This window comes from Oncorhynchus kisutch, linkage group LG30 (assembly GCF_002021735.2).
Source record: "Oncorhynchus kisutch isolate 150728-3 linkage group LG30, Okis_V2, whole genome shotgun sequence".
Classification (NCBI taxonomy): Eukaryota; Metazoa; Chordata; class Actinopteri; order Salmoniformes; family Salmonidae; genus Oncorhynchus; species Oncorhynchus kisutch.
In genome coordinates this window covers 14,658,825-14,676,671 of record NC_034203.2, presented here as the reverse complement: position 1 = coordinate 14,676,671, position 17,847 = coordinate 14,658,825, and the positions used below count along the sequence as shown (strand labels likewise).

The window sequence follows — 17,847 nt, the reverse complement described above, 5'->3', positions numbered from 1 at the left end:
TTTTACCTGGAACCAAAAAGGGTTCTTCAAAGGGTTCTCCTATGGGGACAGCTGAAGAACCTTTTTAGGTTTTAGATAGCACCTTTTTTATCTAAGAGTGTACAGTATCAACATGCTCCCTTTCCTTTATTTTATATATTCTGAGGAGGTTAAATCATCTGAACACATTGGACAGGTGAGAGTGGTAGAACACAGTCTAACTACTAGGACATGTTGTTTAACCTCCATATTGATATAACTCGTCTCGGAAGTGAGTGGCATAGAAAACTAGCATTCACCCCAACGCCTTTACCTAGGATCTCCCACCAACCCTTGTTTTGCTATTCATTTTAAGTTCCACGCCCAGGAGATCAGGAGGTGAGTGTTCTCTCTCACTCAAGAGGTATGTCACCTGTTCCCCTGGATACCCGTTTCCATAACGACCTGGTCCCGTTGATACCTGATAACCTAGTCCTCTTATTAAACTAATGTCCCTCTCAAATGACACCACCCTATGGAGCTCAAAAGTAGTTCCCGAAAGGGAAAAGACAGTGGGTCATGTTAGATTGTACAGGGAGTAAAGCTGATCCTGTGGTAACATCTCCTCTAATATTATACAGAGCCCCCTCTCGGATATATCTTCTGTGGTTTATTTGTTGTTGTTGATTTTCCTCAGGACAAAATGTCTGTTGCATTAGTGAGGCAGCGAATCTGGGTGTTTTTGTGCATAGAAACGGATGGGTGATTTAACCTCTGAAGGGGTCAGTTACTTTTAAAATACAATTCTGATGTACAGTTTGCATTCTTGTATGTATTCTGTATCTAAGGTCCAGAGAGTGAGAGAGAGAGAGAGCAAAAGAGAGAGGTCCACTTCCCTTTTTCCAATCTGCGTTGTTGACTAGCCCCTACAGAGAACTCATCTCATTTCCTGTGTATGTGTCCTGTCCTGTCTGCTAGACTGGCTTCATCAGATAGCCCTGCCTGCCTGTGCGTTTTGTCTCCACCACTGATGCATTCATCAATCTCAATGTGCTGCTGTTGGTGCCCTTATATAACATCCTCAGCCTAATGCATTTGTTTATTACTGGGAGAAAATGGAAAATGGGGGATTGTGTGTGTGTGGCTATGTGTGCGTGTGTGTAGGGGAGTTGTGTTTTTGAGAGAAAAACAAAAAACAGGGATAGAGAGAAAGTGTGTGTGTAATGTGAATATACAGTATTAGACTGGCAGTAGTATGAATACATCCTATCTTGCCTTCAATCTCTGGCACATGAAGGGACCGGATATGATTGTAAATAACATTGAAATGAATCATCTATAACTGTGATTCTCAACCGGTGGGTCGAGGTTTTGAACGGGTCCATAGTGACTCAGTAAAAAATACATAAAACATTAATTTACTGACTTTTTATGAAAAATACTGCAGTCTCAACTTAAACAACTAACATCAGGTAGAAAGTATCTAGAGATGATATATTTTTTTAAATAATTTAACCTCTGAACTATTTTTCTTCAATCACGGTATTTTCAATATAGAGTTATTAGCAGCGCTATTTAGCGTATTTGGTTGATGTTGTGGTCTCATAGCAGTGAACTTAACATTCTTCATCAAGAATATGGGCAAAATAGAATGAATGACAATGAAAAAGGTGGGGCTGTTGTTCCCTTGTCATATACTTGGTGTATTTACCGTCAATATAGCACTAAACATAGTTTTACAGATTGCATTTTGGCAACACCAAAGAATCGTGTGCAAAGTGTTTGAAGCTGTACATTATAGGTGACCATGTCTGAGTGTATAACCACAATATGCATAATATGTACAGTGTGTGTTTGTGTGCGCACTTGAGTGTGTGTTTTTGTATGTGTGTTGAACTCACCTGGGCCACAATGCTGCTACAGCTCAGCGTTAGTGCCCTCAAAGCTCATCACTAAGCTAAGGACCCTGGGACTAAACACCCTCCTCTGCAACTGGATCCTGGACTTCCTGACGGGCTGTCCCCAGGTGGTAAGTGTAGGCAACAACACATCTGCCAAGCTGATCCTCAACACAGGAGCCCCTCAGGGGTGCGTGCTTAGTCCCCTCCTACACTCCTTGTTCACTCACGACTGTGTGGCCAAGCACGACTCCAACACCATCATTAAGTTTAACGACAATACAACGGTGGTAGGCCTGATCACCAACAACAATGAGACAGCCTATAGGGAGGAAGTCAGAGACCTGGCAGTGTGGTGCCAGGACAACAACCTCTCCCTCAATGTGACAAGTGAGATGATCGTGGCATACAGGAAAAGGAGGGCTGAACATGCCCCATTCTCATCGACGGGGCTGCAGTGGAGCAGGTCTAGAACTTCAAGTTCCTTGGTGTCCATATCACCAACAAACTAACATGGTCCAAACACACCAAGACAGTTGTGAAGAGGGCATGACAACACCTATCCCCCCTCAGGAGATTTGACATGGGTCCTCAGATCCTCAAAAAGTTCTACAGCTGCACCATCGAAAGCATCCTGACTGATTGCATCACCACCTGGTATGGCAACTGCTCAGCATCCGACCGCAAGGCGCTACAGAGGGTAGTGCATACGGCCCATCACTGGGGCCAAGCTTCCTGCCATCTAGGACCTCTATACCAGGCAGTGTCAAAGGAAGGCCCTAAAAATTGCCAAAGACTCCAGCCACCCTAGTCATAGACGGTTCTCTCTGCTACAGTATGGCAAGCTGTACCGGAGTGCCAAGTCTAAGTCCAAAAGAGCCCAGCTTCTACCCCCAAGCCATAACAGTGCTGAACAGCTAGTCAAATGACTTCCTGGACTATTTGCATTGACCCCCAGTTTTTTTTACGCCGCTGCTATCTACGCATAGTCACTTTATTACCTCAATTATCCTGTACCTCCACACATTGACTCGGTACCGGTACCCCTTGTATATATAGCCTCGTAAATGTTATTTTATTGTGTTACTTGTTCTTTAAAAAAAAAATGTTTTGTTTATTTAGTAAATGTTTTCTTAATTCTTGTTTTTCTCAAAACTGCATTGTTGGTTAATGACTTGTAAGTAAGCCTTTCACGGTAAAGTCTCCACCTGTTGTATTCGGCGCATGTAATACATAAAATGTGATTTGATTTTGAGTGTGTTTTTATGCATTTGGGCATGTGTGTGTGTGTGCCTGTTCAACTAACCTGTCCCATTGAGGGTGAGTGCAGAGACAGCGGGTGTCCTCCGAGCTGTTGCTGGTGGTGCATTCCTAGGTGGGAGTGGGAGTGGAGCGGCGGGCTGATCTGGAAAGGAGGGGGGGACACCGCCGCCATGCTGCCCAGAGACACCCCACCTGAATGGGGTCCACTGGGCCGGGGGGTCACCCCCCGGGAGAGACCCTGGAGGGGGGACAGGTGGGGGCTGAGGCCGGCCTGGTGCTGCTGGGACTGCTGTTGCTGGTGGTGGGGGTGGGGGTGGTGGCTCTGGTGGTGGTAGGGGTGGCTCATGTAGAGGCTGGGGTGGGAGTGATGGGGGTGGGGGTGCTGCTGGGGGTGCTGGTGGCCTGATCCAGGGAACACGGGGGGCTTGGGGCCCAGCATGGAGGAGGCCTGGGATACTTTGACCTCACCTGGCTCATTGTAACTCTGAAGGGAGAGATGGAGGGAGGGAGAGATAAAGAGAGCGAGAGAGAGAGAGAGAGAGGACAGAGAAAGGAAGACGGGAGAAGGAGTTGGAAAGACAGAGATGGGAAAGCGAGAGATAGAAGCGGGAGAGAGAGAGAGCACAACAGTGATACCAGAGTCCTACAGAGTCAACTGACCACTGCTCTTATGAAGACGTATCACCATAGAAGAACTACAGCTCCCAGGTTATGTCTGGTTCTGGTCCCTACCTGTGAGACCAGGCTTGCTCTGTATGCAGCCAGCTGCTTCAGGTATTCCTTCTTGGCAGTCTCTGTCTTCTTTTTGTACACCTATAAAAGACAGAACAGTAAACATTGCATTTCAGTTGCCAAACTACTTCATTCCTAGAAAGAAACCCATCTACCGGGGTTAGTGTTTATGTCCTATGAAGCTATTATGATGCTAAATAATACTCAAAAGGTTTCCAATTTATATAGAACTAGATTGTTCCTCTTCACAATCCATCCATCCGTCTGTTTTTGTCTGTCTGTCTGTCTGTCTGTCTGTCTGTCTGTCTGTCTGTCTGTCTGTCTGTCTGTCTGTCTGTCTGTCTGTCTGTCTGTCTGTCTGTCTTCCGAGCTGTTGCTGTTCTCTCTCCAGGAAGTACACTGTCCTGTCCTCAGACAGACATCCTCCTCCACCTTTACTGCTATGCTCCTCTCCGTGTGCAGCTCTACGCCACACTGGAGGGGTGTGTGTGTGTGTGTGTGTGTGTGTGTGTGTGTGTGTGTGTGTGTGTGTGTGTGTGTGTGTGTGTGTGCGTGCGGGCGTGCGTGTGTTTGAAAATGTGTTTCTGTGAGTGTGTGAGTGAGTGTGTGTGTGTGTGTGTGTGTGTGTGTGTGTGTGCGTGTGTGTGTTTGTTTGAAAATGTGTTTCTGTGAGTGTGTGAGTGAGTGTGTGTGTGTGCGCATTTGTAATAGGACAATAGCACGGCGCTTACTAGAATAAATATGTAAAAGCTTTCTCTTCCATTTGCTTCTGTCAAGAGGCCATTTGTAAGTCAAAACACACAGTAGCATTCACAGTAGCATTCACAGTAGCATTCACAGTAGCAGAGCCACAGGACCAGGGAGAGCCACTAGCTACTTCTACTGTGAAACTGTGAAAAGGATTTAATGTTGGTTTTGTCATCAACTTTTTCTCCCTCTTTTTTTGTGAGAAAAACAGCCTTATACTCTATTATTTTATAATCTAATACACTGAGTGTACAAAACATTAAGAACACCTGCTCTTTCCATGACATAAACTGAATAGGTGAATCTAGGTGAAAGCTGTGATCCCTTATTGGTGTCACTTGTTAAATAAACTTCAGTGTAGCTGAAGGGGAGGAGACAGGTTAAATGAAACATGTTAATCCTTGAGACCATTGAGACATGGATTGTGTCTGTGGGCCATTCAGAGGGTGACTGGGCAAGAGAAAAGATTGAAGTGTCCTTGAACAGGGTATGGTAGTAGGTGCCAGGCGCACCGCTTTGTGTCAAGAACTGCAACGCTGCTAGGGTTTTCACGCTCAACAGTTTCCAGTGTGTTTCAAGAATGGTCCACCACCGAAAGGACATCCAGCCAACTTGACACAACTGTGGGAAGCATCGGAGTCAACATGGGCCATCGTCCCTGTGGAACGCTTTTGAACACCTTGTAAAGTCCCCGCCCCGTGGAATAGAGGCTGTTCTGAGGGCAAAAGGGTGTGTAACTCCATATTAGGAAGGTATTCCTAAAGCTTGGTGTACTCCGTGTATATTATCATCTATTCTATAGCGTCAGAGTGGGGCGGATCCTGTCTAATGAAGTCCAAGAAGGAAGTGTATGTGAAGAGGGGCCGTACCTGTTTCTGTTCCTCTCCGAGGCCGTCCCACATGGAGGCCACTATCTTGGACACCTCTCCAAAGGTAGCATTGGGGTTGGAGCCCTTGATGGCTGCCTGGGTGTCTCTGAAGAACAGGGCGTAGGCAGAAACTGGCTTCGAGGGTTCGTTGGGGTCCTTCTTCTTCTTCTTCTTGGGGGTCTTGGGCTTTTTGGGAGTCTCGACCGCTGCCGGTCGCTTCTCTGCCTGATGAAGAAAGGAGGAAGGAATGGTCAGACTATATGTGCTTCTGGAGTGAGCAAAGTGTGTGAAGAGAGTGTTGATTGTTTAAATAGATCAGAATGGACTGTAATAGTAGATACGCTATGTACAGTATACTGTAGGACACAGAGTTTTTCCTTACCATGATCAGGAAAAACTCAGGGCACTATTTAAAATGTTGACTGTATATCCTTCCTAACATTTTCCAGAACATTCATAAATATTTTGGTTTATTTACCTGCTCTTGTCCAGTAGGAATGTACCGTTTAAAACAATGTGTTTTCTATGTGAGATAATGAACATGACCATGAATGTGAGAGTTTGCAAACAGATAGAAATCATTTCTGTATAAAAAGACCTTAACAGATGTTAGTACCGGTAGTTACAACTATGCAAGACTTTCATTTATCCATCAATTTATGAATATGTTTAGAAATGGCTTTATACAGGAAACACAGAAATAGCCATAACTCTGAATAGCGCAGTGCACATTTCTGAAATGTTGACCGCATTAGATTTTATACTCCACTAAATTAAACATAAGGATTTTTCCAGAGGGGCACATAAAATATTGAAATAGTTTCATTTTCCAAAAGATTGCTATTTGCAGGTAAAACATACGGTGGAAATAAGGCTGTGGAATATGGCAAAGGTGTTTGGGAAAAGTACCCGTTGGTTTGATTTCCATATAGTGTTGTATATGCATGGAAAATGTCACCATTGTATGAGCAATCACATAAGCATTAAGATAGCAGCTCTCCACTGTGACTCCCTTCTCCAAGGGAAAGGGTAAACAAATGTAATGGCACAAAGGTTACAGATGACTCACACTTATACAAATAGGTGTATGTGTGTCTATGTGCATGCGTGTGTGTGTGTGTGTGTGTGTGGGGGGGGGGCTGTATAATAAGGAAGTTAGTTGTTTTGTGCGTGTGTATATGTTCACGTGTGTCGGTTCTCTCTCTCTCTCTCTCTCTGTGCTCTCTGTGTGTGTGTGTGTGTGTGTGTGGGGGGGGGGGGGAGGGGGCTATATAATAAGGAAGTTAGTTGTTTTGTGCGTGTGTATATGTTCACATGTGTCGGTTCTCTCTCTCTGTGTGTGTGTGTGTGTGCCTGCCTGCCACACACATGCATGTATGTATCCATCCCTATGCTCACCTTTATTGATTCTTCATTGTCATCCTCATGTACAGAACTAGAAGGAGAGGGTGTGGCCGACTTGCTCCCAGGGGGAGATGGGGAATTATGGGTAACGTTGTTCCCGCTCAGTCCCAACTGGGCATTGAGTTGTGATTGGTTGATGGTGGTCAGCTGACTCTGATGTCCCATGCCTGATTGGCTCCTGGGTCTGAGCGCTTCCATTGGCTGATGGCTGCTGTACCGGGAATCGGAATTGACCATTTGTTGCATCTGAAAAAAAACAATGTAGATTGGTTTTTAAATGGCATAAAAATGGCATTCAATAATGTTACTCTTGACAATGGTTAACCTACTCTTAGAAACGCTCTTGAAACATCCTCTTGTTCACACAAATACTCACAAATTTTCCTTAACACACTGAACATTGTTTCAACCATGACTGATACAACTTGCATCCTTCAGCACAGGGACAACGTCATTTTGGTCTATTTGGTTTGATTGAATAGCCCCCCTCCGTGTGGCCCCTCCCTTCCTGAGTGTGGCCAGGTCACCTGCTACCATAGGCACTGACAGGTGCTGTGAGCGACGCCTCACGCCTGCTATTGTCCCTGACACAGTGTCCTACACAATGTCCCTGACAGGAGGGGCTTACATCAACACCAGGACAGGTGACTCCTGTTAACTGTATAATCTACAGAGAATTAACCCCATCCATCCCCTCCTTAACCCCTTATATCAGAGATGGAAGAGGAAGCGAGACACCCCCTCGCTGTTTTTTTCTGCTATTTTCTTACTTTTTTACCCCGTGTTCGTGATATCCAATTGGTAGTTACAGTCTTGTAACATCGCTGCAACTCCCGTACGGACTCGGGAGAGGCGAAGGTCAAGAGCATTGCGTCCTCCGAAACACGACCCTGCCAAGCCACACTGCTCGCTTAAAACCGGAAACCAGCCACACCAATGTGTCAGAGGAAACACCGTACAGCTGGCGATTGAAGTCAGCATGCATTACGCCCAGCCTGCCACAGGAGTCGCTAGAACGCGATGGGACCTGGACATCCCAGTCGGCCAAACCCTCCCCTAACCCGGACGTCGCTAGGCCAATTGTGCGCCACCTCACAGGTCTCCCGTTTGGCTGCGACACAGCCCGGGATCGAACCCGGATCTGTAGTGACGCCTCTAGCACTGTGATGCAGTGCCTTAGACCGCAGCCCCAGTCGGGAGGCCCCTTTTCTGCTTTTTTTTCTGGTTCAATGAAAGTCAATGAACTAAGTAGAACAGCTTATGTCACCACGACCTCTTGGAGATGGTCATACATACTGATCAAAAGAGAACCATGGCGCTCTCCCACAAGCCTGGCTGGTGCATGAAACCCGTGAATTCAGTCAAACAAAAAGGTGTAATGGGTTCGCACTCAAAAAGATGTTGCATAAAGCTTACTTGATTATTCATTGTTTTTAATTATTTTCAGGGATAGATACAATTTTATTTGAATTCAAAACAGCATTTGTAAAGAACAACAGATGGGCAGCAGGTGGTTCTAATCAGGGTTGCCACTCATCTGCCTATCAGAGATGTGGCTTTTCTGGTCTACCTTCTTACAAATGAGTCACAAAGAAATACAGAATTCTAGGGTATGGGAGAGGGCACGGAGGGCAAATCACAAATCAATCGCCCCCCAGGTGTCCGCACACCTAAATACATCACATCAATTCATGAGATAGCCCGAACACAAAGGACTTCAGGCAGAGCCGTTCATCAATGTGTGGGGCCGACTCATAAATGACATGCAAAATCTGATAAGAACAGTGTTCCTGTGTAACAGTCTAAATTTGGCTTATAGGAAGGAGGTGAAATCAAATTATTAATTTAAACCGTGTGGAGATACAGAATTGTATTTATATGTCCACATGGCTTCTCTGTGGAGTCATTTGTTGTCAATAGTCCCTCCCTCTACGCGCTGGATGAACTTTTCCCATCCCGACGCGACGCAATTCATAACAGAATGATTTTGCCCTATAAAAGTGTCTCGCAAACGGCGAGGCGATGTCTTGACGTCGAGCAGTACTTTCATGTTCTCCAAGTCGTACTTTCAAGACGCGGGATGTTTTTTCTTCTTCAATACAAACCTTATTACAAGAACACTGTAACATAACTCCTTTCGTAGGGCAAGTTACACATGACTTTATTTGATAGGTCCTAGAAGTCTGAGGGCACACAACGTTAGAACAGAGGTACATGGGAAGCATCCTTCTATGAAGGCCTGCTTGATGGGTTTCTTGATCGTTTATAGGTGAATGAAGGTGGATTCTGGAAGGCAGAATTTAAAGAGGAGTCTGAGGATAATATCTGCCAATGTTTCTTGGCAATAGACTTGATGCCATTACAGCTGTCATTGAAAGTAGGTATATAGTTCACAGAAAACGGTTTCTTCTGTTTTGTCGGGATTTATTAAGTAACTAGCTTCTGTTCAAGCTTTTGACAAGCCAGGTGTCGGGGTATCATCTCAAGCGAGAGAAAAAAACGCTCGAGGAGAGAATTTGATTGTCTATCATATTCTTCCTCTGTGTCACAGATGCTACTCAGTCGATGAAGTTGGCTTACTAGTAAACCTCTTTTTAGGGGGAGAGGGTGGTAACTATCAGCTGTCAATACAGTGTTTTTATCCGTAGGTTTTCTGTAAACTGTAGTACTTAGAGATCATCCCTTCTTTGTAACAAGTACATCTAAGAAATGCATAGAGTTAATGCTTTTTTCCATAGTGAAGGAAATCGATTGGCCTCTAGAGTTAATGTAGCTAAGAAATTAATTGAGTTTAATTTCGGAACCTGTCCAGAACACGAAGCAATCGTCCAATATTTAACATGATCCTTGTAAGGATTATATTCCTAAATAAAATCCAATTCAAAATACTGATCTAAGGTCAGTGTTGTGTTGTTGTTGTCATGACAAACATGACAAGGCGGCAAGAGCAGACTGGTACACAGGCTAACCAATCTTTCCCCTTAGAGCAGCTCACCCACTGAACACCTCCTCTCCCTATACAGATGTGTGACTGTTGGTACAGCCAGATAGGGCCTGGGTGATGTGGTAAGGGAAAAAAGGGTGATGTGGGTGTAACTAAAACGGGGGGGGGGGATTTGGTGTCGGGCCGTTTGGTAACCGCCAGTAACAGCGGAACACAACCTAATCCCCATGGCGACGTGGGGGAACTTTCAGAATTATCAGAGAGGTGAGTCACAAGCCAGGTCATCATTATGACACTAATATGAATGGATGCCAAGGATTCTTTTATCTCCGTCTGTCTCCAATAATCCATATCTTATGGTATAGTCTCTGGCCATTCATTTCTCAAAGCACCGATGGTTGATTATAATGAACGCCATTTGAGTAAGTGTAATATTAATAGGTAAATCGTCTAAGAGAAATTCACTTCTGCAGTGTGTCTTTTAACCTTGTAAATTGGGATGATATTCAGAAAAATGTCTGGTTCTGGGAATACGATATAGGCCTACAGATAAATTGTTGATACAATAACATGTGGATGGATTTCTATGAGAAAAAAATGGCAAATTAGTGCATTACAAACAGGAAATTGGTGGCAGTGGAATGCTGGTAAAAAAAATAAATGTAAATGAGATTGTAATTTAGTCCATTTAAAACTATGGGGAGAGGAAACTACTTATCTGTAGGCCTACATCGTTTTCCCTGAACCAGACATTTTTCTCAATATCTTCCACAATTTAAAAGGTTAGATGATACACTGCTTTTATCCCCAGTTCTGTGAAAAAAATCCCATCTGCAGAAGTGAATTTCTCTTAGACGATTTACCTATTAATCTAACACTTACTCAAATGGCATTCATTATAATCAACTATCGGTGCTTAATAACAATGAATGGCCAGAGACTGAGAGAATGAAGGCTAAACGTATAGAAGAAGACATGAGGCTAATGCCCCAGACCAATAGAATCGACCAGCCTCTTTCATTCCTCGCCGTGGCAACAAGCTCTCGGCCCCGTTGCCTGGCAACCATAATTCATAGCCACTCTAAATGGATGTTCTGTGAGAACATTAAGGTGAACGGGAACAAAATGCCCTTTGTCAATCTGGGGAATCTTTCAGCCGGCACGTCATCCTATCCGAGCTCCTATTTCCTTTTAGTAAAAGTAGTTTACGAATGCTGAGCAATAGAAAACACTCATGTTTCGAAGTGTTTTAGGCTACCGAGTGAATGTGAAACATAATATAGTGGTAGCTAAAATGCTTGGCTTAAAGTGGAAAATAGGCTGTGATGGCCAAACTTGGAAATCATTAAAGTTCCCGCACAGTCATTCTGATTCAAATGTAAAATAGCCTTTTAAGTGACCAAAACATCACCAATAATATTTTTGGGAGATGAAAAAAATGCTCAGAATTTGAGTAAATTCAGCGAGGCTTAATTCCATTCATTCCACTCCACCCATTACAATGAGCCTATCCTCCTATATCTCCTCCCATCAGCCTCCTCTGTATGCCAGTAACTAGCTAACAGCAGACACAGATGAAAGGGAAACCTGTAAGTATCTTTGCTGACACAAGTCAAATTTTGGCACCAGTAGACTACCGAGCTAGCTATGCAAACCACAGCCCTCTGCAAACACACATCCTGTGATGATAGTTACAAGGTGGTATTATTTAAATTAGGTAAGAGAATAAGATGTTACCATTGGTGTATTAAAATGAGGGGCTTCGTGTGATAGGGCGGCAGATAGCCTAGCGGTTAAGAGCATTGGGCCATTAACCATAAGGTCACTGGTTAAAATCCCCGAGCTGACCAGGTGAAAAACCTGCCAATGTGCCCTTGAGCAAGGCACATAACCCTAATTGCTCCTGTAAGTCGCTCTGCATAAGAGCTTCAGCTAAATTACTGAAATGTCAAACTACGCCTTTAATAATCCCGCCTCCTGAACTCTAATTTTTGACACAAGGGAGCGGACCAAAACCTAGCAATGTACCAGCTACAGTCATTTTTCATACTTCGGTCATCCTACTTTGATCTGGTTCCATTCAAATATCAGGACATTTTTTATTAAAAACATGATTTTTACTGTGCGGGATCTTTAAGCTCCACATTGAAAACCCGAAATTGGGTTATATGGTTCAAGAACAGGGTTGTGTGGAGCTACACAGCTACACCTGTCTGATTAATGGAAATAAATATGCAGCAGGGAAAATCATGAAGAGCATGTAGACAGCACACAGTGCAATCATGTCCTTCCTCAGTGGTGAAGGTGCTGTTGAGACATAATATTGTTGTTTATCGGTGAACATGGTGAACATGGCCAAGGGCAGAAAGAACCACTGGCTGAGAGCGGGACGTGAGAAGTTTCACTTTGACTTGAATGGGAGATTAGGTCCAATACCTATGCAGAGTGGTAAACCACGATTAGTCATGTCACCTATCACATCGTGAGGTTTCTGCAAGGAAAGACAAATCCAAAAGTTTAGGTTTCATTTCTCCACTTCTTGAAAAGTCAAGACTTGAATTGAGCGTATTTCTGCTGAATGTCACCCCACCAGTTTGTTTTTCGATTTCGAATGAAATGAAGGGGAAAAGCTTAATCAACCAACTGACAACTCATCCAAAAGAACACTGTTCCTCGATCCTGGTCCCGGAGACCCAATGTGTTATCCAGGCTTTTGTTCTTTCCCAGTGCTAACACATATGACTGAACTAACCGGCCTGCACCCACAGCTGCCATCCAGAACAGAAAAACCCACTTACGTATTTACAGTGATCTCTGCACACTGCTTGCTCGTGGCATCAGGCTAGACTCACCACAGACAGGGTGCTGGACATTAGGCCGCCATTTTGGCTCAACAGCCCTCCATCCTGACCCATCATGTCCATTCCCTGCAAGTGGAAGGGGTGCAGGCCACTCTGGGAGTGAGAGGGTGCCAGCGGGTGGTAGGAGCCAGACTCCGACTCTGGTAGGTGGGGGTGCAGCATGTGTTCTGGGATGGTGGGAGGCGTGATGGGGGGAATGTTGAAGTCTTCATCCCCCAAACTGGGCACTGGGTAGGACTGCAAAATAAGAGGAGAGGAAGAAACATTTGAGAAGAAATAATATGACAAAATGATCATTTAGCAAATGTTTTTAAGTGGATATGCAAGTCCACCCAAACTGGGCAGTCAAACACATTAGGCCTAGGAACATAATAGAGGTGGATGCTACACTTTGGTAGTAGTGGACAATGTAAAGCTCTTTGAGTGACTGGAAAATAAATCCAATTCATTATTATTACATTATTATAACACTAACGCTCAGCTACAGCACTGCAATACAGAACATGCAGATTACATCAGATCATTCTAGTCCTCATTAATAGACTACTATGGTTCCATGAGTCTTTATTAAGACTGTGCAATGGGACGTCTGTAAATTCCTTGTGAATTGATGCTATTATTAGTAGGCAATTAGGACTAATGATGTACACAGCCTCAAACAATTTTTTTTAATGATCAACGATACCAACAATGAGGATTAATCATCATCGTTGATGCAATCATGATTACTTGAATGAATTAATGCATTAATGATCAACTACACATAGGATACATATAATCTCATTTTGCATGTCAACAAATGTGTGTGAATGTATTTGGGCATGTTTTTCAAGGATTCGGGCTAAATAAAAGGGGTTTTGAGCGTAGATAAATGTATGTAAATGTTCCCTCATTAACTGCAAACGAAAGGCTTCTTTTATGCGTCTTGACAGTCAGTTCCACTTGGCTGTGCTGTATTCTATGTCTTTTAAAAGCCCTATGTCCTTCCCTCCCTCCCAATCTCTTTCGACCCCTGTATAGCTCGCCGGGGAAAAATGTAAAACAGCCAAGGAAGATGAAAGGCGGTATAAATCTGAGGCAAAGACATTAATTATTTGGTAAACACTGCAACAAACTGCAATCACTTTGAATCAACAGGAAATATGAGGTATGATCTACATCTATACAGCTCTGGAAGAGGAATTATTTCCATCAAGGGAGAGAACTATTTAACACGTTCAATTGCTCTTGATCAGTACGACTCGGAAGGTTTCAGTTAACTCGGTGAAGCTTTCCAAAAGAAGACAGCACAACAAGTCAACCTTCTGATACAACTTGAAATGTTTTCTTTTTCTCTCTCCCCCAGAAGCGACTTTTTTTCCCAGCATCATCGGCGGGCTCAGGAGTTACGTTCTGCCTCTACTAACTCCTTGTTGATTCCCTCCAAGATTTTCATTACGGCTAATTTACAGCTTTTATTTTGCTGAAAACAAAATGGAGCTGACAGAAAGCCAACTCCAGGCAATTAGGCAGAGAATCAGTTCAGAAACCTATCACTACTGAAATAAATAGCAGCCCAACTGTTCTTCCAAAAGATGGCAATAATCGTTTTAATGAGCTTCCTTCGACTTCTCTTTCCTTCCCTGCCGAAAGCCAACGTTGTGCACACATTTGCATATTTGATTGTGTTTCCTCTCGCAGATGTCAACTTTGGTTGGTTGGTGTGAAATACGTTGGCATAATTCATACAGTAAGGTTTTCAGGAACAATACATTATTTAGCTGTCGTAAAAACAACAACAGATGCCACAATTGTTGTTGTCTATGGTTACTTTGATATTGATACTTCAAATTTGACCAATTATTTCATTTTCACGATACATAGGCCTACAGAAATACCTTATATAGGAACGGAAAAGGCCAAGTCAATGTTGTGTCAAAGACGTTTTAAAGTATGGGCATAAAACATTGATAATTACATAACAACAACAAACATGACAGTTATATAACTGTCACTTCCTGTGCAGAGTTCTGGTGTAGTCGTTGTTATTACATTCTGCGGCCCTCCTAGAAAAACACACCCATCTTTACTCTGGTTTTCTGATAACTCACACTGAAGAGTCTTGGGAGAACTTGGGTTGTTTGCTCAGAAGCCAGACACACAGCAACATTATGTCTAACTTGAGAGTGATGGTGTGCTGCTGCATACCACGTGATCAACACGAGAGAAGAGAGACAAATCTCCAATTGAGAGAGAGAGAGGCAGAGAGAGAAAGAGAAAAAGGCAGAGAGAGAGAGAGAGTGAGAGAGAGAGAGTGAGTGAGAGACAGAGAGAGAGAGAGAGATCATCCTGTCTATTACTGACGTTATCATAATTTGTTCTAAAGGTGAGGAATTGGATGTCCAGGTCATGGTATCGGAGGTCAATACAGTGATATTTGTTACTGTTCAGTCTATTTGGTCTCGGATAATATGATTAAGACAAACACGACATGTTGTTTAATGTTGTCCTCCCATTCTAACACACCGACACCATCTGTAGTGAATAAAATAGAAAGATAGGTAACATATTGTACCTCCAGTACAGATACAGTACGCCCACACAGCTGTAGCCTTGTGCTAATTAGCACCCTAAATATTTTTTTTTCTCCAAACTAACATGGACAGTATCGGAAGGCCGTATTACCAAGTAGTTGTTCTTTCTCTGAAAGGCCTTGCATGCTGCCATTCATTTGTCAAAACCAAAACCTTCATATCGCCCCTTTTAAAGGTAAGCACCTTTTCTAATATCAAGCCTTGTCCTGAATATATATATATATATATATATATATATATATAAATAAATAATAAATATATATATATATATATATATGTGTGTGTGTCATTCTCTTCAATCGCCCATTGTCCTTTTCAGTCGAGAACAATAGATGCGGTAAAGAGATCAATCAAACTCGAGCAAAACAATGGAAATACCAGGGCAACGCCACTCATGTGCCCCCCCCCCCCCCCCCCCCCCCCCCGTAGGGGAAAGATTCAGAATTTCCCCCTATACAATTTTGCCTATTGTTTGGCTATTGTGTATATGTCGATTGTATTTCACATTATTTTTGGGTAAAAATCTGAGTATAAGAGGTCAAACCCAATATATAGAGGTCAAACCCAATACATGCTTGTGTCATCGTCACCAATCAACTGCATTACATCTTCAAGTACCACCACCGCTTTCTATGTGGCCACTATATGCTACCAGCTTACACGAACGGGAGTTAGCATTTTTTAGAACCCCGAAAAGGATAATTTCTAAATATTATGCAGCAAAAACAGCCAAATATTTCCAAATCCTTTTTTAGTAAACCACCTTGTGGGTCTGTTAGAACACAAAAATCATAATGGATTAGACTAATATCCACTTTCCCCCGCGGTCTGCATTCCATTGATCCCATTTGAGTCCCATTCTGCTCAGAACGATGCAAATGCCTGCTGGTGGGCCTATTTTGATTAAATCCATTCAAATATATTGTATTCATATTACAAATGCCCCTTTAAAATGAAAAATAAAAAATTCTAACATGAGAAGGATATTTAGTACATTGCAAGACACGGCAGGACAATTTTTGTTTTTTGTTTAGCCTCTAGAATGACTACGATTAGCAACAGTTGCAGACTATCAGTCTTCAACCTTAGTTTAAAAAAAAACAGACCTATGACTTATAAGTCAACGTCAACCAACATCAAATCACAAAATGGTATTTCTGTTTGAAGATGAGTGACAACTGATGAGTGCAGTGCAGACCAGCAAACTTCAAAAGACCACTGCTGAATTTGATCATATCGAGATATTTCTCTCATTTCAATTCACTTATTTCAAGTCAACATGCCATAAATAATGCTGTAAGATTAAGTATGTGGGAGATGGGGAATTCCCTCCAACCAATTTAAGGCCCCATACCGCCTACACACAGTTTTTATGATGAATAATTATTGTTTTATTTTGCCAAAAAAAATTCCACTCAGCACTTAACCTACCCATAAACCATTTGGCTAATCTGGCAAGTCACTTTCTTATTCGTTTAAAAAAAATCAGTGATCAACGGTTTATTAGTTTGATATAAAAGTTTAGACAAACACAATAGCTATTTTAGATTGGCCCAAGATAAGCCTGAGTAAAATAATTGATGTGGATTAAGAAGCAAAAAAGAAATAGAGCCTCTATATGTCTTGTGTGTCGTAACAAAATGAGATCATTTTGCCTCAACGGCATATAAAGCTATCATATGAAAAGCCCCCCCCCCCCCCTCCCCTTCAATTCACATTCAAATATGATTTATTGGCACAAGAATCTGCGAGCTGCAATGTTGGCAATGCAATTAATAATGAAACAACTTCTTTCTGCCTCTCTCTTTTTCCATCTACAGTACAGCCTTATTCTAAAATGGATTAAATTGTTTTTTCCCCACAGTTGACAGTACATGTCAGAGCAAAAACCAAGCCATGAGGTCGGAGCAATTGTCCGTAGAGCTGCGAGACAGGATTGTGTCGTGGCACAGATCTGGGGAAGGGCACCAAAATATTTCTGCAGCATTGAATGTCCCCAAGAACACAGTGGCCTCCATCATTCTTAAATAGAAGAAGTTTGGAACCACCAAGACTATTGCTAGAGCTGGCTGCCCGACCAAACTGAGCCATCGGGGGAGAAGGGCCTTGGTCAGGGATGATACCGATGGATTCTCTGTGGAGATGGGAGAACCTTCCAGAAGGACAACCATCTCTGCAGCACTCCACCAATCAGGCCTTTATGGTAGAGTGGCCAGAAGGAAGCCACTCCTCAGTAAAAGATACATGACAGCCTACTTGGAGTTTGCCAAAAGGCACCTAAAGGTGAATTCTTTGGTCTCTTTGAACTCTCTTGACTCTTGGGTATGAAGCTGTAATCGGTGACAAAGGTGCTTGAACAAAGTGAGTGAAGGCTCTGAATCCTAATGTAAATGTTATATTTCTGTTTCTTTTTATTTGTAATAAATGTTCAAAAATGTCTAAAAACCTGTTTTTGCTCTGTCATCATGGGGTGTCGTCTGATACATGAAAAAAAACCCCGATTTAATCCATTTTAGAATAAGGCTGTAATATATTTTTGGTTATTGAAAAAGTCAAGGAGTCTGAATACTTCCCAGAATGCACTGTATATTTCTCTCA

General features: G+C 42.9%; 1 protein-coding gene across 1 annotated transcript in view; it reads right to left on the bottom strand.

The window, feature by feature from the left end:
• Positions 1 to 17,847, bottom strand: part of LOC109875430 (thymocyte selection-associated high mobility group box protein TOX) — a 57,964-nt gene that overhangs the window by 6,950 nt on the left and 33,167 nt on the right. The window contains exons 4-8 of the mRNA XM_031809957.1: positions 12,668 to 12,913; positions 6,866 to 7,117; positions 5,468 to 5,692; positions 3,852 to 3,932; positions 3,163 to 3,603 (exon numbers count right to left, since the gene is read on the bottom strand). Coding sequence (XP_031665817.1) covers positions 3,163 to 3,603; positions 3,852 to 3,932; positions 5,468 to 5,692; positions 6,866 to 7,117; positions 12,668 to 12,913 — 1,245 coding nt within the window. The remainder of the gene's footprint in view (positions 1 to 3,162; positions 3,604 to 3,851; positions 3,933 to 5,467; positions 5,693 to 6,865; positions 7,118 to 12,667; positions 12,914 to 17,847) is intronic.